Source organism: Scatophagus argus, chromosome 4 (assembly GCF_020382885.2).
Source record: "Scatophagus argus isolate fScaArg1 chromosome 4, fScaArg1.pri, whole genome shotgun sequence".
In the NCBI taxonomy this organism is placed as follows: Eukaryota; Metazoa; Chordata; class Actinopteri; family Scatophagidae; genus Scatophagus; species Scatophagus argus.
This window is the reverse complement of record NC_058496.1, coordinates 159,497-185,878: the sequence shown is the minus strand read 5'-3', so window position 1 is coordinate 185,878 and position 26,382 is coordinate 159,497. Positions and strand designations below refer to the sequence as shown.

Genomic DNA, 26,382 nt, shown 5'->3' with positions numbered 1-26,382 from the left:
TGTGTGTGTGTGTGTGTGTGTGTGTGTGCGTGTTCACAAACTATTCATCACAATTTAAAATTCGAACTGTTTTACAATAAAATCTGATGTTTACATTAAAATCAGTAGAATTCTCTGAAACATCACAAACTAACGTCTAACTCCGTCACATTAATCTCTGAACCAGATCAACTCAGTGTTCAACACTACGGAAGCCCTGAGTGGCCAAACACTCAACCTAATCACATACAGGCTGGTTCTCTTTAGAGCTACGCCAACAGTTTCCCTACCCTGCTTCCAGTCTTTGTGCTAAGCTAGGCTAACCCTCTCTGTGGACTGGACACAAGCGTGAAGCTGGGACAAAAATGTTGGACTGTTCCTTTAAGACACAAAGAATTCTGAATAAATTAATATTCATGTCCATCAGGGGGTTGACATATCATCTCTGAATAAAGTTGAACTTTTTCCATATAAACCCAAACTGCTAAACACCAGAGCCATGAGCAGACATGGTTGGTCCAATTAGTCCATTCAGACCAGAACCATGTACGGACAGAGTTGTTCCCATTGGTTCAGTCACACCAAAGCCATGGGCAGGTAAAGTTGATCCAACAATAGGACCGTATGGCAGGATTAGCTCAGTCAAACAAGAGCAGCACACAGATGGAGTATATGTGGCCAGACCAGAGCTATATACAACCACAGTCGCTACAGTCAGTTTCATCAAACCACAGTCAGCATATCAGTCGAACCAAGGCCATACATAGCCAGAGATGGTCCAGATGACACTAGATCAATATACAGGTAGGGTTAATCCAGGTGGTTTACAGCTGTAATAAATTTGTGCAGTTTGGTGGTTGGAAGTTTCTGGCTCTAAACATGAAGCACCAAAAGGAAACAGGATATGATGTCAGACTTTGTAAGATGTTCAAAAATGAAACATGCAAAACGAAACTTAGTAAGGGGTAACCTAGCAACAGGTCAGGGGTCAGATCCATCTCTGTAGGAGGTGATAGCTGATCGACAGGGCAGCCAATCAGAGCTCAGCAGTTGCCAGAGTTACGGAACTCTCCATTTTCAGTGATCTGCAGTGATGATGTGTTGCTAGGAGACAGGCCGTTCCTCTGTGATGTCACAGCGTAGCGCTCCTTCAGCTGAGTCAGCGCCGCCATCAGGCGACTGTTAGCTGCATCAAGACTTGCAATCCTTTTCTCCTGAAAGACATACAGACAGACACAGACAGGAAAAACAATTGCTTGAATATCAACTTTATGTGTACGTCACAGTAAAAGACGAAGACAGACAGATAGAAAGGTGAAAAGTCAGACAGACAGGTACCTGTGCCTCTATGATCTTCTGTTTGGAATCGACCACCGCCTGCATGTCAGAATGATCCTTCTTTAACTCCTCCTCTACTGCCATCAGCCTGCACAGGGCAGAGGTCAGCTGTTAACATCACAGACACCAGACAGACTGACAGCACAGACAGACTGGTGTTCACACAGGCAGCAGTACAGACAGACCATAACACAACACAGATGGACAGGATTACAGACAGACAGCAGCACAGACAGAGTGCAGCTGTGGCCTAGAGGTTGGAGAAGCGGCTTGTGATCGGAAGGTTGCTGGTTCGATTCCCCCACCGGAGGGGTAGGAAAAATTTGAGTGTGGTGGAGTGATAATGTCCATTAGCCGGCTGATGTGCCCTTGAGCAAGGCACTTAACACCCCAATGTGCTCCTCGGGCGCCTGACATGGCAGCCCACTGCTCCTGTGTGTGTTTCACTGCATGTTGCATGTGTGTGTGTGTGTTTCACTCAGTGATGGGTTAAATGCAGAGAAGTCATTTCCCAGCTTGGGATTAATAAAGATTAAATTAAAAAATGTATAAAAACACAGACAGACAGCAGAACAGACAGCAGCACAAACAGACAGTAATACAGACAGCAGAACAGACAGGTGTTTGCAGAGGCAGCAACGCATACAGACAGACTGCAGTACAGGAAGACAGATGTACAGACAGACAGCAGCATAGACAGACAGGTGTTCAGACCTGCTGATGATGCTGTTCATCTGGAGGTCTTTGTCATCCTGTAGCCTCCTCAGTCTGCTTTCTGTGTCCTCCAGGCGAGCCTGAAACACACACACACACGCACGCACACACACACACACACAAACAGACAAAAAGTCTTACTGGATGAGCAGAGTCACGTCATCATGAACACAAAGTCCGTCTGTGCATCAGCCTAATTTCCCTACAGGTGAGTTTCAGGTATCCTGACAGAGGGATTATCCTCAGCTCGCAGCTCCTTGAGATTTTATTCTTCTTCTCTATTCACACTTGAATGTTACATTTATTTCACTTATTTTATTTTGTGTTACCTTATTCTATTTTATTTTTATTTTATTCTTCAAATTATATGTTACTTGTTACGTTCTGTGTATGCACCAATCACCAAGACAAATTCCTAGTAATGTGAAACCTCTTCACTTACATGGCAATTAAGTCTTTTCTGATTCTGATTATGTTTTTATGAACAAACTGTCACACAGAACACATCAGAAGCATCAAGGTATCAGCTGATACAGATGTGACTTCAGTCCTCCTCTGACTGAGGTGTGTTACGCACCTGATACTCCTGCAGCATACGTTGGTTCTGCTGATCCTGGATCAACAGTCGAGCTTCACACTCGTCCTGCCGCAAAGCTGCAACTCGCAACTTCTCCTGCAGCAATGCAATCTCCTGCTGGTACTGCAAACACACACACAAAGTCAAAGCCAGTACAGACCCAGTAGAACCAGCTCAGACCCGGCAGAGCCAGTACAGGTCCAGTACAAAGAGTCTCTTACTTTCTCTATGAGAGCATCATCATGGCGATCATCCTCTGTGTCACCGTAGGTGGAGGCAGAGTTCATGTTAAGCAGCCAGGCGGCAGTACGATCCAACGCACAGGGAGAAGGAGCCTGAACACAGAACCAAAATGAGGCCGTCTACCGTCTCTATGACAACACCAATAGATCAGAGGTCAGAGGGAGAGGTTGCCATGTTAACAGCCTGGTTACCTTAGCAGCAGTTCGCTGTTTCTCAGGGCTGTCGCCTTTAGATGATGACGATGTCTGTCTGATCCGCGACTGGCCGCTGCTTGGCCAATCAGGACTTGAGGACATCATGCTGCCCGAAGCAGGGCGAGGAGGATAGGCAGAGGCTCCGCCACCGCTGAGCATGCTGGGAGGTGTGCGACCTCGAGGAGGTCCTGGTGGAGCAGATGAGGGGGGAGGAGGCTGATCAATGCGTCTCTGAGGACCTGAGGAGTTCTGACGAGGGGGAGCGGAACTACCTGAGGAGGAGGGGCAACAACAGCGACATCATCAGGTGAGTATGTTGTGAACAAGAAAAAACACTGAGGGCAAAAGTCACAGCTGTAAGTCCGGAGACCATTGCTGTATGAAACATCCAATCAGAGAGCTTCACATGCTGTAGGTGTTGCTGTAGAAACAGCTACACTTCCGATCTGATCTCTGAACAGTGTTAATGCATCCAAGACACGTTAAATCCACCTCTGGAGGAGCTCAGGAGACACTCGGTCTACCCAGATGATGAAAAGGCGACTCCAGCTGTGTTGAACAGGTAAGTTTTAATCATCTTTGGTGTTTCTTAGATGCATTAACACCTGAACGACCACATCAGGTCCAGTCCAGGTCTCACTTCCAGTCGTACCTGGGAGAGTCTCTGTGAGAGACAGCGCTCGTCTCGAGTATTCCTCTCCACTGCTGCTGCTTGACATGGCTGACATCCTCTCCCCCCTCTCCCCCCCTCCCAGCCCCACTGACATCTGGGTAAGAAACGCTGGTTTGGCTGCCGTGGCGTTTTTATCATCAGCATTTCCCTGTGACCCCACCGAGCAGTCTGAAGGTGTTGCATCTGTCTGTTGCCGTGGTGATGTGGTGGTCATGTGATACACAGGGTTCTGGAAGGAGAGTGGGAGGAGCCCTGTCCTGCGTTGCCATTGGGTGTCATCAAGGCCATCACTAGGGGAGGAGTCCTGCAGGTCAACCAGGGAGAGACTACGACTCTCATTGGTCAGATCTTGCCCGTCCCTCCGGCCCCCATTGGTCATTTCAAACCCTGCCTCATTTTCAGCGGGCTCTGAATAGGACGAGCTGAGAGCTGGGGAGCCCTGCAGACCTGCGGGAAGTAACATCATCACAACAGGAAAGGTGAGACTCAGAGGTCAAAGGTCCATCAAAGTTCTGTGATGGATGAAGTGCAAAGATCACCTGATGCAGGTTGCAGACTAGAGCCTTTGGTGACGAAGAATAAATCTTTGTTCTCTGGAGTCGGAGAGGGAAGTCTGGTGAAATCCACCAAACTGCACACACACACACACACACACACACACAACGAGTCAGCAGGACCAGTACAGCACCAGCTCAGGATCAGTATCAGTGCCTCTCTGACTGCAGATTAATAACTTTGCATTTACTGTTGATTGATTGAGTAGAAATAGAAAAACATAATAATCTGATTATTATATTAACCAGTTTAATGATAAACACCACAAAATATCCAAATGATCATTTAAAAACACAGAAAACACCTTTTACCTGCAGTTCAATGACTGATTAGCAATTTTGTAGCCAGAGCAACACCACCAGCTGTACCCTGACCCCCCCTGACAGCGACCCTGACACTGGGCTCTGACATGATCTGGATGTGCCTACAGTCTATGGTGCATGGATCCAGAAACACTTCAGGGCAGGTTGAGAGGACGGAAACAGGATTCATCAGCTGCTCTGCTCTAAGTAGGTTCACGGTAAGAACCTGGACTGTGTGAGACCCTCTGGACGCGTAGAACCCAGAACATTAAGTAACAACAGATCCAGAATGATCGTGTTGGTGAGTCGGGTTTAGATAATGAGTGAAGTTGAGCTGCTGGGCCTCGTACAGAAACACACAGTTTCTCTCTAAATGAGGACATCTTCTCTGCTGCCAATTGCAGCAGGTAATAATTTCCTCAGTGATCAGGACCCACTTGCATTCAGTCTGAATCAGATTGATTTTATGACATGGGCAAACTGATCAGCTGATTGTCTGCAGTCCCAATGGATAAAACTGCACTGTGAGTGACCACCTCACTGAAACGTCCCCACTCATCAATGATTGGTTGGTGCTACACAGCCTGTTTTCCGTTGATATTTGAATTGTGTGTCACACAGATGGACCGCTCTGAATGCTAATGCTAACAGGATGCTAACCCTCCATCCAGTCCAACGCTGCCCTGCAGGCCGATGGAGGGATTACAAGTCGCCAGAGGAGGGGAGAGGGGGGGGGGACAGAGGGGGCGGGGACAGAGGGGGCGGGGACACCACACGCTGAGCCTCAGGAGTTGAGACTATCACACCCCCTGGATTAGCCACGCCTCCTGGGTTAGCCAGAGCTGCAGACACGTCTCTGAGGATCCGAGGAAGGGGACCGAGCTTCGACAGACAGGACTGAAGAGAGACCGACAGACATGTGGGAGAGAGAGACAGACAGATGGGTAGGAGAGAGAGAAGGTAGAGAAAGGCAGAGAGACAATCTTAACTGATTTGCTGGTGAGTGTTAATCCACTAGTTTCCACTTACAAGGCATTTTGTTCAATCATCTTTTTCTCTGAAAGTTAAATGTTCAGGTTGTCCACGTGGTTAACATGAAGCTAAGTCAGCAGTTGGTTGCTTAGCTTAGCACAAAGACTGGAAACAGAGGAAACAGCTAGCCTGACTTTGTGCAAAAGTAATAACATCAACGATTAAAGAGCATCACAAGAGTTATCTGGTCACGCGTGTTACCTGGTTAGGTGTGTTACCTGATCAAGCTCGGTCAGCAGGGTGTGCAGGCTGGACAGCTCTCGGCCAAGGTCGATGTATCCGTCAAAGCCGGCAGTGTGATTAAGTCCATCTGGGTTTGAGATCTCCTGCAGGAAACGCTGCATGCTGCTCCACTGCCGCTCCACAAAATCATTCATAAACAGCATGTACTCTTCCTTAGTCCCAAACCTGCGACCACAGTTGACAGGTAACACATGCAGGTACAGATGTCCAGGTGAACAAACAATACTCATAGTCAAAAGCAGACAAACAGATTTAGATACTGCCACTTCACAGTAAAAGGCTCCAGTTCTTTCACAGTAAAAACCTGGACTTACTTGCTGAAGTTGGCAAGCGTCTGGATGACTTTAGCGATGAGGGTTAAGGTTCTCGCTGAGCGTTCATCTGGGTATTCCTGCATCAGGTCAAACAGTGACGGTGACATCACGGCCGGACACAGGAAGCGCAGGAACAATGAGGCGCTGATGAGACGCTCGCTGATGTCTGGTCGGCCCCGGTTACCACACTCCTGTCGCCATGATGCAAACACCTCTTTCAGCTCCCGGGGGAAGACCCTGAATAGGGGAAGTTATATACACCAATGTGTACCATGTTTGTAAATACAGTATGTGCACCCTGTGTATTTTGTATATTTCTGTGTACCTGTATGAGTCAAGGATCTTGCAAAAGGCAAGTTCACAGCACATCCTTAGGTTGGCCTGATGCTCTGAGAGGTCAGAAGTCGCACAGCGAGACGGGTCAACCTCACAGTTCTCATCAGACTCGTACAGAGCTTTAATGAACTCACCTGAACACACACACACACACACACCCACACACACACACACAGAGTTAATATTTCTTCCCGAACAAAGCAAACCTGTGAAAACAAAAATGACTGATAAATCACATCTGAAGACAATTAAAGAGCTCTCTTTCACTGAGCCTGTGTGTGTACCAAGGGCGTCCTGAAGGTACTTCTGACCAATCAGCTTCAGATATTCCTCTATACTCTTCGTTGCCAGTGTGTTCTCTCTGAAGATTAGCTGGTCGTTGTCACGGCAACGGTCAACCTCTGACATCATTAGGTCTGTCAAAAATTCCTGCAGAGAGGGGTCAAAGGTTGTGCTCAAACTTCCAGAAAACAGTTCAGATGTTGCGTTACACTAACAAGTCATGTGCCATTTTAGGGCATTTTAAGAATAAAGAGTTAGTTGGCTTTTGGCTGTTGGCTTTGGAGGTGCTGAGGGTCAGGTATAGCTAGCAGGGTGATGCTGATGGGTGTGGTTACCTTGGCCTTGCCGGTGCTGTGCAATATGTGCACAAGTGCAGCAGCAAGCTCTTCTTTGGCTCTCAGGCTGATGGAGGCTTCCAGCGTGTTGCAGAGTAGCAGGTAGTTGGAGCTGATGTATTCTGCAAACTCTTTGTACTGCTCCATGGGCAGGATGATGATACTCTGATAACGAGCTTTGATTCGTACCGTCGGCACAGACGACTTACCTGAAAGGCAACAGAATGTGAAAACTTTGTGAAAAATTGATAAAAATACTGAGTTGTGAACCCCGAGTTTGGCCTTTCAGGCTCTGTACAGTGTGTCCTGTCTTCCTGTATGGGTTCTGAGGAGCTCCATGGGGCACTTGTCATTTATGATCACTGAACTGAGGCACAAAAACAATTTCATGAAAATTTTTGTTAAGTTTGTTAAAAAGTAGCTAAACCACAAATGAAAAGAGACATACCCCTGCTGGTACTGGGCGTGCTCACTGTGTACCACTTCTCCACCAGCTGTCTGCCAGTCACCGTGGCAACAGGGATGTTGACCAACCCGATGTAGCTGCTCTTGTCCTTTTTCCTCTTCCTGTCGGTGTCTTTGTAGAGATGAAGAGTGATGGCGCTGACGGATGGCAGACTGTTGAAGTCAAAACGCTCTCCCCAAAAAATGTTGTCAGTCTTCAGTTTACATGAAGTCCGAGCATAAAGACTGTCATCCAGACACAACTCACAGAAGTACCTGCAGTAAAAATACTACTGTTAGCACAGGTCACAGAAGGGCCTGCAGTGTAATACTACATAAGTACATGCAGTAGTACTTTTCCTCCTACCGTTTCTTGGCGGGCAGGTCTTTGGCCTCGATCACCCACACCGTGAGAACATTCTCCAGCCTCCTGCTGTTGTCTTTGTTGGGATGGACAGCTCTTCGCAGGTTCTCCATCCATTTATCTCGTTCTGCTGCTGAGCGACACGAGAAGCACTTTGTTCCCGTAGAAGTCGTCACCTAGGAGACACGCGGTCACAGGTCATCACCATGGAAACAGCAGAGGGTTTACATGTCACACTGAATGTGTCGTGTATTTCACCTCGAAGCAGTAGTCCTGTCCCAGCAGGGAGGAGTGAACTGGTTTGATGATCACTGATTGGTCCATCCTGAGTTCCAGAGAGGACACACAGCCGGCACTCAGCAATGACTCCTGGCTACCACAGTGCAGCCGTCGCATCACACACCTGAAAGAGCAGGTAGGCGTAAGTATTTACAGCAGTAATCCAGATGTGACACTCAAGATGTCATCAGGTCTCCTGAGTTGGTTCACCTACAGTATATGACTCAACCAACTAAACAAATCTAAAGATAGAGTGTTTGGTCTCTGCTCAGAGGGATGTTTCCAGTCTGTGACCAAAACAGTGAGACGGCCAGGCAGGGCTGTCTAACGTCCTCAGGGCCAAATGTCCAAAGTTCAGCTTGGCTGAACTTCCTGTTTTGAAGGGAAGTTGGACCTGAGTCTTTGCTGTGCTGTTCACACTGAACTCTGAACAACAGCTGGTTGGCACGGGTCTGTGAGTGTAGACTGAGTCAATGTCAAAGCTAAGTAATTTTTGGGGTTTGGCCTGATCTCCTGCCTGGTCTGTGAATCCTTCAGTTTCTCCAGGGGAAGTGGAATCAGAGGAATCTGTGCCCGACTGTCTGAAGGTCCAGTGCTTTAACTCCTCATCCAGTTGTCCTCTGTCATCTTGTTTGTTTTTGTTTGTATGATTTTCAGAGATCTAAAAAGTTTTGCAGGATGACAGATCTTCAGAGGAACGTGACAAAAATAAAATTAAATGAAAAGTAAAGGAAGTCTTGCTTTTATCTAAACTACCAACTGAATGTTAGAGCAGTAAGTTGTAAAAAGCAGCGCTGCCTCATTAACTCCAGTGGAGCTGCTCAGCAGCCAGCAGATTTCACTGTGGTTAAACTGGGCAACTTCCAGGTGTGAATGTGACCAGGCGTCCCTGCAAAACAGAGGCTGAGATAAAACTGGTGTAAACATCTCTGACGTGTCAAATCTTCAAGTACATTTGATGTGTTCAACCTCTACATCCCTGCTGATTTTCATCCAGAAATCATGAACCAGCCTGTGAACTGATTCCTGTTTAGCTGACAGACAAATAGGAATCTCACCTAGACAAGCCTGGGAGCACACTGAGAACCATGTTTTTTGATTTCTGCAGAGCTTTCAATAACACAGTCATCTACAGCAGTTCTTTGATGATTCTGTGATTGTTGGCCTCATAACTGTGGAGAACGACGCAAAGTACAGAGAACTGATCCAGAACTGGACTGGTGCCAATGGAACCGCCTCCAGAGCAACACAGGAAAACAGAGGAGCTGGTGGTGGATTTCCACAGGCGTGGACACTCACCCCCAACACCAGTGAACGTCCAGGGAGTGGACACTGAGAGAGTGGACTCCTATAATACCTGCATGTTCACCTAAACAGCAGACTGGACTGGACAGACAACTCCACTGCACTGTACAGGAAGGACCAGAGCAGACTGTACCTGCTGAGGAGACTCAGGTCCTTTGGAGTACAGGGGACACTCCTCAGGACATATTTAAACTCTGTGGTAGGCCCTGTTCTATGGAGCGAGGGACAGCAGCATCTCTTCTGCAGACAGGAAGAGGATGGACAAAATCATCAGAAAGGCCAGCTCAGTCCTAAGAAGCCCCATTGACCCGGTGCAGGTGGTGGGAGGGAGAAGGCTGATAGCCAAGCTGTCCTCTCTGCTGGAGAACCACTCCCACCCCCTGCATGAGAGTCTGACAGCGCTGGGCAGCTCCTTCACCTGCTTCACCTCAAGTGTGTGAAGGAGGGTCACCGCAGGTCCTCCTCCCCTGCTGCTGTGAGACCCCATGAGTCCACCGCAAACTGACCCTCAAGAAGTTACTGTGCAGTAACTCCACCACAATAAGTGAGTACACAATAAATATGTGCAATAACTTCAACAGGTCATGTGCAATACCATAACCTTTGCTGGAACCTTTTGTACTGTGGGTCGTCACTTTATATTGCGTTTCCCTTTGTGTAGTTTTTCAAATAATTTAGCAGAATCTGGTTGCAAATATTAAGAATCTACTTTGTCTCGCTTTTGCATATTTTTCTATTTTTATTCAGCTCATTTGCACCTTATTGCTGTCCTTGTGTTGCTGTGACAACACAAGTGTCCCCACCGTGGGACAATTAAAGGAAATTCTTAATCTTATTCTTAAATCAGGAACACACATATGAACCGGACCTCAGTGTGCTGAGCCACATGTCTCAGGTTGTAGAGCCACCTGGATGAAGCTGATGTATATCTGTTCTGCTTGGTACCAAACACAGCACTGCATTTTGGGATTGGATTAGCTGCTAGCAACTGCTGCCGTTAGCAGCATGGGTATACAGACAACCAACACTGGAAAACTTTGGTAATAGACAAAACTTTCATTTCCCTCAGATTTCTCAGAGCTAATTCTGGATGAACATCAGAAATGATGATGATATACAACTGCTGACTGCATACAATAATTATAATTAATTATTATAATAATAATTACATTTTCCTATTATGTCTTTCTCTGAACCTTGCCTTCAACATCCTGTCTCCCTCCTGGGAGGTGTCCTGCCTTAAAGGATTCCACCCACTCATACTGGTTGACAGACGCTCAAACAGTGTGAAGGGCCCCTGCCCCCCGACACACACACACACGCACACACACACACACACGTCAATGCATATTTAAAAACTGTCGCTCCTGTTTGTTAAGCCATGAATGCACTACAGTTACTAGCAGGTCCATGTGTTGTGCTCGCTGACACTGGAGAGGAATAAATCTCCTTCACGCATGATGTTGTCCCTGTTTATTAGTCTACCAGCAGAGTTCTGACACAGTCAGAGTGGGGGCAACAGTCACAGTGTGTGTGTGTGTGTGTGTGTGTTCACCTGAACCTGAACTGTCCCTTCAAATCCACACTGACACTTGTGAGTGCTTTTACACACAGTGTTTTAAAATTGTTTGAATAAACTTCATATATCAACAGGTCCAAGTGAGATGATGTGGAAAAAACAGACCTGTAATAAAGCATGTAATAATCACATTATTCAGTCCAAATAAGATGATTAGAGGGCCTACCTGCCTGTCCATCCTCACACCTGTCTAGCCACTCATCTGTCTACCCATGTGTGCTATGCCCTTACTGCAGATGACCAAAGTTTTCCTCCAGGCTAGTGGATATGTTGCTAAAGCTGTTAGCGAGTTATTCACACAAGAATGGCAGAGAACGTGCAGCTAGACTTTCCTGGTGCTAACATGCTAGCTTGAAAGCTGTGAGTGGCGACAGCAGCCATGTTGTTTACGTTCATTATCACATTGTTAGGTGTCTTCTGATGTGTGAATGAGACATGAGGCAGTAAGAGAGGACAGCAATGTGCTGCGTTCACAGCACACAGCCCCAGAGCTGAAGAACAAGTGCTGCAGCAGCAACAGACTGCAAATCCCAGCAGCTAACATGGCTAATCATAGCACAAAACTAACACAGACAGCAGCCTTGTCAGACGGAGCTATGATCATGACAACTGCTTTACCAGTGTTTTTATTATTGTGGCACTTAAAATGTATTTATTATATAATATTTTAGGTATTTATTTGATTCCAAAAACTCACTGATCCTTACACATCTACCAGCCAGAACTACAGACCAGTTTGAGTGTTTCAGAGGAGGCCTGAAGGGGGCAGGCGGAGGAGGTGGAGGAGGTGGAGGAGGTGGGATTACTTTCTCCTGTTGGATCCTTTCAGAACGCAGCTCATCTCACTGGTTTCTCCAACGTTACCAGTTTTAAGATCTGAAGTAGCTGATTCTGAAGGTGACTGGGGGGGTCAACAGTGACCTCTGACCTCACACACACACACACACGCACACACACACGTCTGAAGCATCCTGACACAAAGAGGATGATCTGTTGTTCCCCTGTTAGCTCGTTATCTCTCATCATCATCTTAACGAGCTGCTTAATGTTAATGCTAATTCTTCTGTCTGCGTGTGTGCTGTAGCTTATCCCGCTTAGCTAACAATGTTTTAATAGCTTAGCTACATGCTAACATACTAGGCTAGCAGGCTGGAGTCAGGCTAATGCGCACACACACACACACACACACACACACACACAGAAACGCAGCATGCATGGTCATGCAAATCAGGTGGAAGACGCCACCGTGCGTGCACACACACACACGCACACACACTGCAGCACATTTTTCTCTTCAGACCATTCAGAGGACAAAGACTGTTAATGTGTGCAGATGATCAGTCCAGATACTCACCGAGCATCCTGTGTGAATGCTGAGAGGAAGAGGAGGAGGAGGAGGAGGAGGAGGTGAGGGGAGTTATGGATCCATGTTCTCCTTCAGCAGTGAGAAGGAGGAGGAGAAGAGAGAAAGAAAGATGGAGAACCTGCTGATCCTGACGCTGTTTGTTCGAAAGGCTGAAAACCTGTCTGTCTGGCAGCCTGTCTGTCTGCACGTTAGCTTGCTGCTGCTGATGCTAAACGGCTTCAGCTCTCTGTGACTCGACCGCTCTGCCTGTCAGCAGTGGCCCCTCCCTGCAGTGAGGCTGCCCTACTTCCCCCCCCCCGCCCGTCCTCCCCCACCCCCCCTCCACCATCCCTCGTCCACCCCTCCTTCTCCTCCTCCTCTCCTTTATGCCCCTCCTCCATCCCTCCTTCTCCTCCTCCTCCACCCCTTCTCCTCCTTTCCTCCACCCCCCTCCTCCGTCCCTCCTCCAACCCTTGCTCTCCTCCTCCTCCCCTCTCAGTGTCTCTGTCTTTCTTTAACCCCATGCAGATTTGGTATTGACACTTTAATTTAATTTAATTTTTAATTTAACTTTAATTTTAATTTAAGATACTTTATTAATTAATTAATCCCAAGCTGGGAAATGACTTCTCTGCATTTAACCCATCACTGAGTGAAACACACACATGCAACATGCAGTGAAACACACACAGGAGCAGTGGGCAGCATCAAGCGCCCGGAGAGCATATTGGGTTTTAAGTGCCTTGCTCAAGGGCACATCAGCCAGCTAATGGGGGGTGGGAACATTATCAGTCCACCACACCACCCTCAAATTTCCTGCCTGTCCGGTGGGGGAATCAAACCAACGACCTTCCAATCACAAGCCGCTTCTCCAACCTCTAGGCCACGGCTGCCCTTTTTCCAGTGTGTGACAGGTCATGTTGTTTGTGTTTGTTGTTTACCTTTTTTCCAGGTCTCTCTTGGTAAACACATTTGAACCTTGGTAGGATGTTTACCTGCTGCTCACCTGTCAACAGTTTCGAGCCAATCAACAAACTCCAAATCAGCAGCAGTCCAGTGAAAAGTGTTGACTTGCAGCTAAAGGTGGTTGTCGTTGTGTTTGTCGCCTCCTTCGGGTTTCCTCCATCCTCAGAGGAGCACAAACCTGACTGACACCAACGTGGGATGAGCCCCGTTCTGGTTCTCACATGTCATCTTGAATGGTCTGAAGCACTTTGACCAAAACCAAATTGGTTTGGAACCTGAAAACGAGTTCTAAACTGGAACAGAAGTGGAGTGGGTTTGTTGACCAGGGAAATGCAGCGGGTAAGCTGCAACACCCTCTGCTGATCATGCATCTGAACCCAACCAGGACCTGGACCTGGGCCTGGATCCAACTGGGAGTCTAAGAGAAGATGGCTAATCTCCCTCATATTCAATAAGAAGGTCCTAGCTAAAGGTTCATTCAGTCTGATCATCCATATATCACAGTGGAATTCTGGGTAACTGATTATCAATAACGTGTTGGTGAGTTACCTGTCGTCAGCCATGTTGATCGGGTCGGACTTCAAGCTGCTGGGGCGAGACAGTTTAGGCTGAGATCGAGTACGACGAAGAGACTGTTTCAACCTCCGAGAGAGAAACCCCTGAGGAGGAGGAAGAGGAGGAGTCATGTAATCATGCAGGATATGAAAACAGACTCGAGTTATTGTTGTAGACGCATCAGATTTCCCACAGGCTGCTGATTTCATTTGGTTTCTGAGTGACTGTGAAGCTCAGGCTCTTGTTTAATAAAGTCCTACTGATTGTCCACTGCAGGGTCTGTGTGTCAGTCGCTACATTTTTATTATTCAGGTCACTTTTTGGACAGTTTGACATCTCAGAGGCAGACAGGAAACATGAAGACCTGATGTTCTGTCACCATTCAGATATGAAGGTGCTCCAACAGTCACAATCATGTGACTTTCACTGTTAAATGAAATAAAGTCAAACTGTCAGTGTTCAGATAGAAAAACATCCCACAATGCATTGAACGCAGAATCTTCTGCTGTGTCACTGGGAAGTTAATTTGGCAGCAGCTACTCTGACGTCTGATGCTGCATGTTGAGCATCATTTTCTGTTAGCATCAACATAACAAAATAGGATCTGATCTCAGATCTGATCTCCCACTGAACTGTGAATCTAAAGCAATCAGAGGTCAGGATAAATATCATTTACTGACTCCTTGTTCGCCCTGATGCTCCTCAGGTCGGGGCCCCTGCTGGGCCCCGCTGCTCAGAAATATGACTGATCATCAGACAGGCTCCAGTTTCACCTCCCTGTGGGGGTAGGAGGAGGTGAGGAGGAGACACAGACACTCTGAATGTATCTCACTGTTCTTCCTGCAGGGGGAGCTGATCAGGTGACCTACAGCTCCTGTTACCATGGAAACAGCAGGCTGATCCCAGCTGCAGGAGGAAGTGTGTGTGCATATGTGTGTGCGTGTAATCACCGTCACTCTGGCGGTGGGCGTGTCCATGGCGGAGCTACTGGGCATGCTCTGTCGGCGGACCCCTTTGCCTGGAACATCTGGAACAGACAAAGTTTTAGCAGCAATCAGACATGTTGGCTCCACAGCTGTAGCCATGGTAACTAATGATGACAAGGTCGATGTTTTATTTGTTGTCTTTATTTGTTCAGACAGCTGTGGAGTGAGACAGCGAGAGAGTTGAACCTGGACCAGAACCAGAACCTGCCGAGGACTCATCCTCAGTACACAGTTGAGCTGCCTCTGTAAACTTTGACTGGAACACTTTTATGGAAGCTGCCCTCACTGACCACGTAACTGACCTGGAGGAGTCTGTAGCGTATGTGCATATCTGGCTGCATTACTAAACGGTGTCTCCATGTACAGGAACATCATCTGTACTGAACCCACCTGTCAGAATCCATGATCTCCACTGAAGTACAGCACTGCTGAAAACCTGACAAGCATCTGAATCCTGGGACACGGCAGCTCTCTGATCTGTCCCAGCCATCAGGGCCGCAACTTAGACAGATACTCAGAAAATCCAGAGCCAACTGACAGAGACAGACGACACACAGCGTATGTGGTGGACCTCACACCAGCAACACCTGGAAGACTGTCCAGACAATCTCATCTGGAAATTTCTCGTGATCTAGTGTTGAACTAGCCTATTTGACTGCGTTGCTAACTGAGCAACAAATTCAGTTTACTTGTAGCCCAGGTCGCTTGCAAGCAACCTTAAGCATCACAATCAAAATACAGGTTGAATAAACCAGTGCACTTCATCTTCCCAATAACTAACTAACTGACCTGGACATGATGCATGACTATCCTGGTCTGCTCACTGTCCTTCACACAACTGCTGCTCCGTTTCGTTTGTATTTCTCCTTTTCATTTATCCCATACATGCACAAAGTCTCATGACCATATAAATTAGCCAAGTAAAATAGATCACCATTATATTTTAATAATAATATTTAATAATATATTTAATAATAACAACAACAATATAATAATTTGTATAACAATAATAATTTAATAATAACATATATTAATAATATATTTTAATGCAAATCTACAATGACAATCTGCTGACAAGACTCAGCTACTCGAATTAACGGCTCATCATATTGGCACAAATGTATCTGACTGGTGTGAGACATCATGCACTTGAAATACCATACCTGCCCACATGTGATTTTACTGTATGTTTTGGTGGAAATCAACTTTTGTCAGATTTGCCACTCACCCACAGGGCATTTTTTTGTCTCCCGCAGTTGTCAGAGTGGTATAACGCCCAACAATGATTAGCTAACTTTTGTAAGGTGCAAACTTGTAGACGTGAAGTTAGTTTGGATTGCACCTGGAATATAGTCAACCATTTGTAGAGCGAGAAATTTGATATTGAAAAGCTTTCCTTTCATTAAAGTAATATTTGCACGTAATGTGCATGTATGTATTAACATATGTATGCACGGTGTTAAATGTTTCACAAAAGGTCATTTTTTGTCCATTTTGTTAAAGAAATATTCGCATCTTAATTGGTTGAATTCTGAGAAATCTCGCTTGTTTAAGCTTTACTCAACCCGACTAGACTGGTGGATCTCACAGCATAGACTAGACAGAGACTTGTTGGAGCTGTTGGTGTTGATGGATGTGACTTTGACCCTTTGCAGGTGATGTTAACCTGCAGCATGTTCAACACCACCACTGCCTGAACTCCTGGTCCTGTTGCCATGGTGACTAACCTCAGATGTCAGATTATGAGATTATTATTGTGACATCAAGATTAAGCAGAACAGCTAATCCTGCTGCAATCTGCAAACACACACACACACACACACACAATGAACTTCAGTGAAGCAGAAAACAAATTCTTCTTCTTACCGTTCATGTCTTCAAACTCTGCCTCAAACTCCACATCCATCACACGTCTGTACCTGTCTGTCTGCCAATCTGTACCTTTCTGTCTGTCTGACTTTTTCTTCTGCAGTTTTTTAGACTCGTCTCGTCCTCCTTACCTTTATGGGTGGAGCGAGGAGGTGCTGAGGTCACATGCAGAGTGTATCTTAGCAACCAGACAGTGCAAGTCTCCGCCCTCTCCGTCAGAAGCAGAGGATGAACCTGAGGAGGAAGAAGTTTCTTTTCTGTTTGCTTTAGTTACTGAAATGTTCCTTGTTCTGCTGATTTGTTTTGGTTTTTACCTCTAGGTTGTTCAGCATCACTAACTGAGAATCTGACAGGATGCAGAACATTTTAGTCCATACATCAGGCTCCGCCTTTCGACCACACGACAGCCAATGGATGGAGGCGCTCTTCAACTCTGTGACATCATCACAACCTCAATATATTCGAGCAGTACCAACAGAACTAGTAGTAGTACTTCATCTTTTCTTAAAAACAAACACTTGAAACACAAAAGCAAGACTGACTGTACATTTAAACCCAGACTGTTTGTTAATGATATCAGACATCTGTGCCGTGTTCACAAGACATCCACCAAAATCTGACCTCAGATCAGTTTTAAAACAAACTACAGGACATGCTAAGAATCAGAGCACGAAAGACCACAGATTTCACTTTCCAAACCAAACCGTGGCTCGACTTTGTGACGTGGAGGATGTGAATATTAACGGCTCAGCTGTAAGATCAGTGAGCCTCTTGTCCGTCATGGAAGTAAAGAAAACAGTTCCTACATGAACCTGCTCATGACAAGGTCTGTGGATTGTCAGCAGTAAGCGGGTCCTGAGACATCAAGTGTCATCTGGTTCCATCACACTGAAGAGAAGGCAGACGCCACCAGAACTCTCAGATGGACACACATTCAACTTTGCGGTGAACTGATCCTTAAAGCTGTCATGTGCTGCACATTATTGTGATCGGGTCAGTCTGTTTACTGAGTGAATAGGAAGCAACAGCGTTCAATTAATTAGGGACAGTCAATTCAGTTTTCTTCTTTTGGTCCGTTTCTACTTATTTTGATCTTTGTTATCTTTCATATCTTCTCTGCAAAACACTTGAACTAACTTGGTTAAAGTGACAAACAAATATAGCAAACGGCAGCTCTGTTGTTTGATTCTGCCGTGCAGGTAAACAGCAGGAAAATATCACGTCAAAACCTAATCATCCAATCAGATGTGTCTGTCGGGTCCTACCTGGAAACAAAATGGTGTGTCTCATCTTTCTGTTGTCAGTCATCAACTCACCAATCACACTCATCCACCCCATGAATTGACACCTGGACAAATGCTTCACCAGCTCCTCCATCCTAAGGCACAGACTTGTCTGTCTCTAACTGCTATAGACACACCTGAAGCAGGGAGACAGGTACACGCAGACAGACAGATACAAATCAAATGACAAAGGTATGACAGGTAAACAGAAAAGCAGACAGACAAGGACAGTTGTACAGACAGGTCAACAGAGACTGACGGGCAGAACGACAGGTAGACAAGTGGAGATGGCGACAGAGTGACATTAAGACAGGTAGAGGCACAGATAGCTGGACAGACAGGTAAACTCACACAGATAAAACCCAAAGCTCTTCAGCTGCAGGATGGCTGCTCCTCACACTGTAAGACAGCTGTACCCGTCTGCCTGACCTCCTATCTGTCTATCTGCAGGGACCCTCAGGACGACAGCAGACACACACTGAACTGTCTGACTGGCTTCTCATGTTTCTCACATGTTGTTTAACACCTTAATGGCATTAACAGATTATCACCTGTCGCACTCTCACTGCTGCACGCACGCACACACACACACACAGAAACACACAGAGGGGTCAAAGGTCAAACAACTTTTTTTTATTCCAGAGAAAGCTGGCAACTGATTGGTCAGCTAAACAGAACATACAAACAGTAACATGATCAAATCAACCATCCAATGGGCCAATGGGAGGGGAGCATGGTTACCATGGCATCGAGGAGGAGCTGCAGGTTTAAAGTGGCAGAGTGTCAGTTTTATGTCTTGGAGACTGTAGGCACTCGTAGCACTGTTAGCATTCCTCATTCAAACCAATGGGCTGTGTTAGCTAACCTCTGATGTCAGAACAAATGCACATGAATGTGAACAGCAGTGATCAATCGCTCTGACTGATCGTCAGTGTGCTGAGTGAGGCTGATTGCATAGAAAACAGCTGTTAACAGAAACACAGAGCGGTCAAGGCCGTGAAAGTAAAAACAAGGACACAATGAACTCTGGGACTTGTAGTTTTATCTGGGGCTTCACATTTTACACTCTGAAGGGCTGAAGGTCGGTGTGATGACTCCTCCTGTTTGGATTCACACACACACACACATACACACACACACACACACACCTCATGAAGCTCGTGTGAAGCTTCAGCAGCAAAGTGTTTGTCTTTGTCAGGTCAGATGTCATGCACTGATCACAATTCTGTATCCGAGATGTTTAAAGACACAAGGAAGACTTCACATCACAATATTTTAGGTTCAGTCTGAAATCTTGAAATATTGTTGGTTTTGACAACAATCACAGATGACTTTGAAACAACATTCAGACCAGGATGGAGAAAGTGAGCGAAAAGCTAAATCAATAAAATGTTGTGTTTTGTGAATTTTTTTTCGAAATCCACAGAAATCTGTACAGAGTCTGGTTGGTAGTGGGACTCTGACCTGAGTAAAATCTACAGTCCCATAGGACATATCCCTCCACAGAGAGAGGATCTGGTCTGAACTCTGACCTCTCTTACTCAGACTGTTGAAGTGAACTTCAGGAGGAGGACTGGCCCTCAGCCCAGTACTGGCCATCAGTTTGGGAGCCAGGAACTGCTGAGTTCATGGATCAGATCTGTTGCAAGTTCCTGCTCTCTCCATTGTGGAGGGAAATTAATTGAGGCTTTATATTCCAGAAAAGGAATGCAGAACCATAACTCAGATTTCACTGTTACTTCACAGGTGAAGACTTAGGTCAGCTGCTGACCACATCCCCACTGTGAGGTCACAACAGGTGTGAGGGTACCTGATGAGACCAGTACTGAAGGTGAACCATCACAGAGCAGAGCAGCAGCTTTCTGACTGAGGGTCAATTTAAGCGCTATATAAATAAACTGAACTGAACTGATGCAACTCACAGGTACAGCAGAGAGGACAGGTAAGGCAGCGAGCTGTTTGACAGCTGGGGGGCGCTACAGGTAACTACAGGAGCCTCTGACTGTTTCACATATCAGAGGCAAAGAAGAAGAAATGTGTTTGATTTGACAAAACAAAGGCACAAGCTCCATGTACTGTCAGTCTGATAACAATGTGTGTGTGTGTGTGTGTGTGTGTGGTCTTTGGCTGTATTTAAAAGTTTTGTTTGTGTTCACTAAATACTCTTTCGAAAGGCTCGTGATCTACTTTGATAACCGATTCCTCCAAACTCATCTGAAAACCATCTGACAGACATGCAGTCTTTTGGATCCTTGTAGGGACAGACGACGCATTGGACATGTTTACAAAGAGTTTTCAGAGGGACATTCGTCTCACAAAGTTGTCTTTGGTCAGATTCAGTTCACCAGTTTCTGGATGAGTTTCAGCACAAACTGGGTCCTAACCGTCCTGTTATTGGGAAAAACGAATGCTGCCTTTGACAAACAGGATGAAATGTTGTGTTTTTAGTTTATTTGCCAACATTTTTAAAATCGTTAACTGACATTAAAAGTGGGCATCTCGGAAACATGAAAACCTGATCAGGTGTTCAGATGGACTTTAGTCATGAGGTGACTGAGCTCAAGGTTTCAGCCAGTCAGCAGACAGACTTGAGCTGATGAGGAAACAAAGTGTCCTCTGTGAGAGTGGAGGAAGAGGAATCAAAGCTTCACACCTGTACTCGGTTAATGTCCTAATAAGGAGCTGTCCCCTCCCACTCTAACAGATACTGGACCGTCCCCTGAGGAGTGACACGTCGAGCCAACACCTGGTACCTCTCCCCATTGGTCAGTCTGCCCGCCACTCCAAAGTATGAGGAGATTGAGGAGTGAAGGTGGGAGGAGTCAGAGGGAAGCTGTGAAGGGTCTGACAGGAAATGGGAGGAGTCTGTTGTCAAGTGAGTGTGGTTTGGAGTGTCTTGGTCCTCCAGCATCCCAGAAGGCTCCTCCCCTCCCAGTTCCTCTCCAGCTTCACTGCGATTGGCCCACTGGCTGTAACTGTTGCTAGGCAGCTTCCTCTTCCTGCTGCCGACCCTCCTCCTGATGGCAGAGGTCAAAGGTCACACTTTAAACAGTACAAGGCTGAGAGGAGCACACATTCCACAGATCACCCACTCATCCAACATAACTGAAGAGTTTGAAATTCTTTGTTGCTCTGGGATTTGAAGCACAGTGTAGGCCAAAGGACGTCGTGAGGTGGGAGAAGTCTGGATACAGATGTGACTGTTGTAGTTTACATTTTTAAACTGCATGAGCAGGGGTCAAAGAGGACAGCAGCTGTGGATTATCTCATCAGGTGTATGTCAGAATAAAGGGCCCGCACTTCACTTCTTCAGGTTCTGAGCAGGTAAAGTTAACTGTATGTGCATCTCATGCCTTAAGATAAGATAAGATTTCCTTTATTGTCCCACAATGGGGAAATTCACCTTGCTACAGCAGCGAGTGGATAGTGAAAAAAAACCCAGTTAGGGATCAATAATAAACAATTTACAAACAATTTAGCTATCTTCTGTCAGATTCCAGAAGCAGCACACAACTGTCACTGCAAACACGAGCTGACGAAGAAGAGGAGGACAAAGATGGAGGACAGATTACCTGAAGTGATAGGAGGCGCTGGTTGTGGCCGAACCGGAAGTGGAGGCATCAGTGGAGTCCTGATCAATGCTGACTGTCCTGCTGGAACTGCTGAGAGGGGAGAGCAGAAGGTAGGACACGTGACGACAGTCTGAAAACTGATGGGTGGTCAGCTGATCAGTCTCACCTCTTCAGGCTCTGCAGTTCATCCAGGGTGAAGTCAAAGATGTTGGCCATGTGGTGGTTGGAGGTCCAACTGCAGGACAACTCGTTCTACACACACACAGTAATAACACATTAGTCTGTTTAGTCCTGACACTGTGGACTGTTGAGGAAACAAACAAAGTCTTACGTTAGGAATGGCATCTTCCAGCAGCCACTTGGACTTCCTCTTCTTGCGCTCAGTTGAAACACTGTGTAAATGTAACCAGACAGACAGACAGACACACATCATTTTGTTCATGCTGTTCACAGAGAGACTCAGCTGCTGCTGTCATGTGATACGATGATGATGATGGTCACACACTTGCTGAAGACGACAGACTGAAGTGACCATCAGACACCATGTGATGAGACATACCTGCTCCTGACCACGCCTTTCTTACGGCCCCGTCCGCCATCGCTCTGAGCACGCTCAGGAAAGAGCTTGGAGGGGGGGTGTGGAGGGACTCGAGTCCTCAGACGGAAGATGCACTTCCTCTTCTTAATCTCCTTCCCACACAGAAACCTAAACACACTCACACGGTCAGTGATGATCCAAATGCACTGAACCGTTGAGGTGATGTGTTGTGTGTGTTTCTTACTTGCTCTTGTATTTATTCAGGGCGTCCAGCAGATGCTGTCCTCTCTCTGAGGGTGGAGTGTTGGACAGCTGGACAAGACACAAAACAAACTACTTAAAACCATCAGGCTCCATCCAGTGTCTGCTAGTCTGGTTCAGGTCTAGTTTGGTCCAGTCTGGTCCAGATCTAATTTAGTCCAGTCTGGTTCAGGTCTAGTTTGGTCCAGAGTGGACCAGGTCTAGTTTGGTCCAGTCTGGTACCTTCCCAAGCTGTAAATGTTCCCAGTTCTCGGAGACGAAGGCAAGGATCTCGTCCAGCTCAAAGTATTTCTTCTTGCTGCTGACCGACAGGTTGTAGAGGACCAGATGAACCAGATCGACCCACCTCAGAGACAGACGACGGACGTACTCTGACCCTTTATTACACGCAGAGCACAGGAAGAGGTAGAACCTGAGGAGGAGGAGTTAAGATGAAAACACTGTCTCAGTACATAGAGGAAAATAAACAGGAGCAAAGAGGAGGAACGAGGAGTCCCTGCCAGCTGAAGCTGCACTGTGTTCTAGCTGAGATGACGTGATCAGATTTAGTCCATTTGGTCAATTTTCCTTCATTGTTTGCTTCTGACATGAGTAAATTTACGTGGGTAAAAGGTTTCTTTTTTGTTTGACTGGATGTGCTGTGTGGTTGGAGTCTACACAGGCAGTTTTACTTTGAAAATCAACCACATTTCCTGTGCCAAACTTCCTGTGTGGAGCAGAGGAGGAGCAGGAGATTCACCTGTCGCCAAACATCATGGACTCCTGCAGACACTGAGTGCAGGCTTCATGAAACCACTGCTGACACCTGAAACACTGCAGCATCTTCAGGTACCACCTACACACACACACACACACACACACACACAGATCATCAGGTAATCAGCAGCGATGTAATGTTGTCACCGTGTACGTCCCTGATTGGTCGCCCTTACTCTCCGGGGCCTCCACAGTAACAATAACACTGCTGCTGATTGGTCCGATGTTGGGAGTCCCAGTCCAGAGAGTCCAGGTCGTAGGGTAACACCTGCTTCATGGCTGACAGAGCTTTGGCTATCGGACCTTTCTTCAGAGCGCCCCCTTTCTGTCAGAGGACACACAGACAGAAAGTGAGTCAGAAAACCCTTCCTCACTGAATTAGTCTTGAGGCGATTGTCAGGTGGTCTTTGAACTTCTCTCTCTGCTCTTGTTCCATTAATCTGAATGTCTTCAGAGGAGACTCTGAACGTGACAGGTTTTCTCTATATTTACACTAAAACGTGGTTCTCTCAGCACAACCCATCAGTGTTGTTGTTTTTGTTTGTTTCAAACCCATCCTCTGTCCACAGCTCCTGATTCCACCCCTCTGACATGTCTGTGGAAGTCTTTTAATGTGACACAGCAGCAGGAAAGCAGGAGAGTGTGTGTGTGTGCGTGTGTATTAATACCCTGACAGCCAGAGCGAAGACACAACGTCTACAGAACCACGGACTGAGACTGATGCTGCCCTCCACTGGAGGAACATGACACTGCTGGTGGAAACCTGACAAAGAGGTGAAAGACAGACAGGCAGGCATAAATATTATTCAATAAAACACATGGATAAGATAAAGTCTCGTCTTTTATGTCTGGCAGGAAACTTCAGATTAAACAATCTTTCTTGTCATCATCACAAAATGATTTCCATCCATCAGTTAAACCTGCTCATTATTTAAAGGGGCATGGGCGATGGGAGCCAATCCCAGCCGGGCAAGAGGAGGAATCACCTGCACAGGTGAGCAGTGAATCCTATGGCTGACACAGAGAGACAGGCAGGAGATTTAAGGATGAACTGGCAGACAAAAGCTGAGGCCACAGAAGCTTTAGTGTTACATCGATGCTGACGTTTAAGCCACCAGAATTCAACTTCTTTCTTCATTCACTGCTTCCCACATCATCGTTAGAGAAGCACAATATGTGCTATGTGATTACTTCGACTACACGTCCACAGCCTCAGCTGATATTCAACACTACGTAACATCAAAAAACATGAAACGGGTCTTCAGCTGCCTGTCTCACTCACCAATGCCACACTTCCCACAGATGAGGATCTGGTTGTTTTGGTTTAATTTGCTGTCAGAGCTTGGCTCCACCCCCCGACACACAGAGCAGCGAGGCTCCTCCCCCGGCACTCCGGCTGCAAAGTGATTGGATGAAAGATTGTGACTGACAGAAACAGCATGATAGTGAGACACATTTAAAGTAATTTTTGGGTCTCTGACCGTGCTGGATGTCCTTCCAGAGGACCCAGAACTTGGAGTTGTCCTCGAACGTTACAAAGCAGCTCTGTTTTGGAGGGCTCAACTGTGTAAAAATCACACGAAGTTTACACCAACCATTTAGAAAACACTTTTACTGTGTGTGTGTGTGTGTGTGTGTGTGTGTTACCCTCTGTATCTTGCCCAGGTAGTACAGTCCATCTGACCAGTGACAGAGGACAAACTGTCCAACACTGAGACTAGACTCCTCCCCCTCCTCCAGACCCCGTCCCCCTTGACATGGCCCACCCCCCATTGACACCTGAGGCTCCAGACCACAGAATGCTTCAATAAGGTCCTCAAACATCCTGCAGAAAGACAAACAGGTGTCAACAGATAGATAAACACTTTAATGACTGAATGGGAAATTCAGTATTGTGTCTTATATAATGGTCCAATCAGCTCCAATCAGTCTGACACTGAATCAGTTATCACTAACAACCAATCATTTTATTTCAGCAGCTGATTAATTAGTTCATGTACTATAAATGCTGCTAGCAGCTGCTGCATTCTAATAGTCAGCGTAATTACAACAGTGGCATGTGATGCACACTTTTCCCATAAGCCCACATGATGAGGTCGTGTCTGTTAAATCCCCATGAAGCGATTCACTGACTGCTACCAAGCAAATGGGTAATCCTGCAACCACATGAGCAACTGAACTAAATCTAACACCAAGTAAACCATGACGATATGATTGCATTTCACACATGAAACTCAGTCTGTAAGGGTCACACATCAAGAATTGTTTGTAAGTCGTGAAAGCATCTTCATCTGAGGACAGACCACTAGTCCAGGGTCTGCCGGTCTCCCTGCTGAAATCAGTTCACACACCTAGAGACAGGCAGACAGACAGTTTGACGTTGTGATTCATTCCTGGACTGCCAGGGGGATTTTGACAGACCGGAGCATGCGCAGTGCAACATATAGAACCGAGACACACATACCGTTTAACTGACCAACCCGCTAACCGCACACTGACTACCGTTAACTCCCCGCCCAGCCTGGCCCCGGTCACAGACACTTAACTTGGAAAGAAGCAGATCACTAACCTGGGTTACCTCTTGTTAACTCGTTAGTTAATACACTGAACACAGCACCTCTCTCTCTCTCTATTTCACACACACACACACACACACGGTTATCGTCCGTCTAACGGCTCCGGTAACTGAGCCGTTATAACGGTGTGTAACCCTCCGTTATCTGCCGTTACTCCCACTAGCCTGCAGTTCACCGGACAAACTGGTCTACAATCCATTTTCATACCGACTTCTCCGAATAAACTGCAGGCTCAGACCCGGGTTCAGAGAGCGTTAAACCCAGCAGAAGAAGACAGAAAACGGAGCGGTCCTACCTGATCCGGTCTGTCTCCACTTGCCCCCGAACCACAGACACACAGACGGGCAGGTATTACTCCAACAGTTTGGACAGACAGTTTGGACTCCACCGGGACAGACAGGCAGTCCGTGTATCCGTGTCTTTCTGTCTCCGTCCTGTCTCTCTCTGACTCCGTTTTCGTGGCGCTAAACTTCAAACTTCGACCGTCGCCATTTTTTCACTTTTCCCGCGAATCAAAGGAGGCGGTTTACATAAGCTTCATCATCACCGCCGTCATAATCATCGTCATCACCTCACCACCAGGAAGG

At 46.5% G+C, this 26,382-nt stretch overlaps 2 protein-coding genes across 3 annotated transcripts; both read right to left on the bottom strand.

Moving 5' to 3' along the window:
- Window positions 1-2: 2 nt before the first annotated feature.
- Window positions 3-18,654, bottom strand: dab2ipa (DAB2 interacting protein a). The gene is given in 24 exon segments (XM_046386415.1): window positions 3-1,193; window positions 1,318-1,405; window positions 2,032-2,111; window positions 2,609-2,731; window positions 2,830-2,943; window positions 3,043-3,317; window positions 3,698-4,165; window positions 4,258-4,349; window positions 5,236-5,309; window positions 5,311-5,472; window positions 5,826-6,015; window positions 6,165-6,401; window positions 6,490-6,634; window positions 6,785-6,929; window positions 7,118-7,326; window positions 7,566-7,837; window positions 7,929-8,101; window positions 8,184-8,328; window positions 13,949-14,058; window positions 14,905-14,981; window positions 16,941-17,043; window positions 17,124-17,242; window positions 18,126-18,229; window positions 18,444-18,654. Coding segments are annotated over 23 exon segments (3,633 nt in total). The 5' UTR covers window positions 18,187-18,229; window positions 18,444-18,654; the 3' UTR covers window positions 3-1,022.
- Window positions 18,655-18,703: 49 nt separating this feature from the next.
- On the bottom strand, window positions 18,704-26,286 carry phf19 (PHD finger protein 19). 2 transcript variants are annotated; one of them, XM_046386417.1, is made up of 14 exons: window positions 26,091-26,286; window positions 24,867-25,044; window positions 24,701-24,782; window positions 24,502-24,615; window positions 23,888-23,982; window positions 23,396-23,544; window positions 23,203-23,298; window positions 22,686-22,875; window positions 22,447-22,514; window positions 22,224-22,370; window positions 21,996-22,056; window positions 21,831-21,916; window positions 21,665-21,754; window positions 18,704-21,109 (listed from the first exon to the last, which is right to left on the bottom strand). In XM_046386417.1, exons 2-14 carry the CDS (start codon window positions 25,041-25,043, stop codon window positions 20,764-20,766), a joined length of 1,701 nt encoding a protein of 566 aa, XP_046242373.1. In that variant the 5' UTR covers window position 25,044; window positions 26,091-26,286; the 3' UTR covers window positions 18,704-20,763. The 2 variants fall into 2 exon arrangements, with proteins under 2 accessions (XP_046242373.1, XP_046242375.1); XM_046386419.1 differs by having other exon boundaries at window positions 21,665-21,751.
- Between the last annotated feature and the right edge of the window lie 96 nt (window positions 26,287-26,382).

Coding starts and splice junctions, on each gene's coding strand:
- phf19 (XM_046386417.1), bottom strand. CDS start 25,043: ATGTTTGAGGACCTTATTGAAGCATTCTGTGGTCTGGAGCCTCAGGTG. Junction 24,616..24,700: donor CTGGAAGGACATCCAGCACG/GTCAGAGACCCA, acceptor ATCACTTTGCAG/CCGGAGTGCCGGGGGAGGAG. Junction 23,545..23,887: donor TCTTCGCTCTGGCTGTCAGG/GTATTAATACAC, acceptor GTCCTCTGACAG/AAAGGGGGCGCTCTGAAGAA.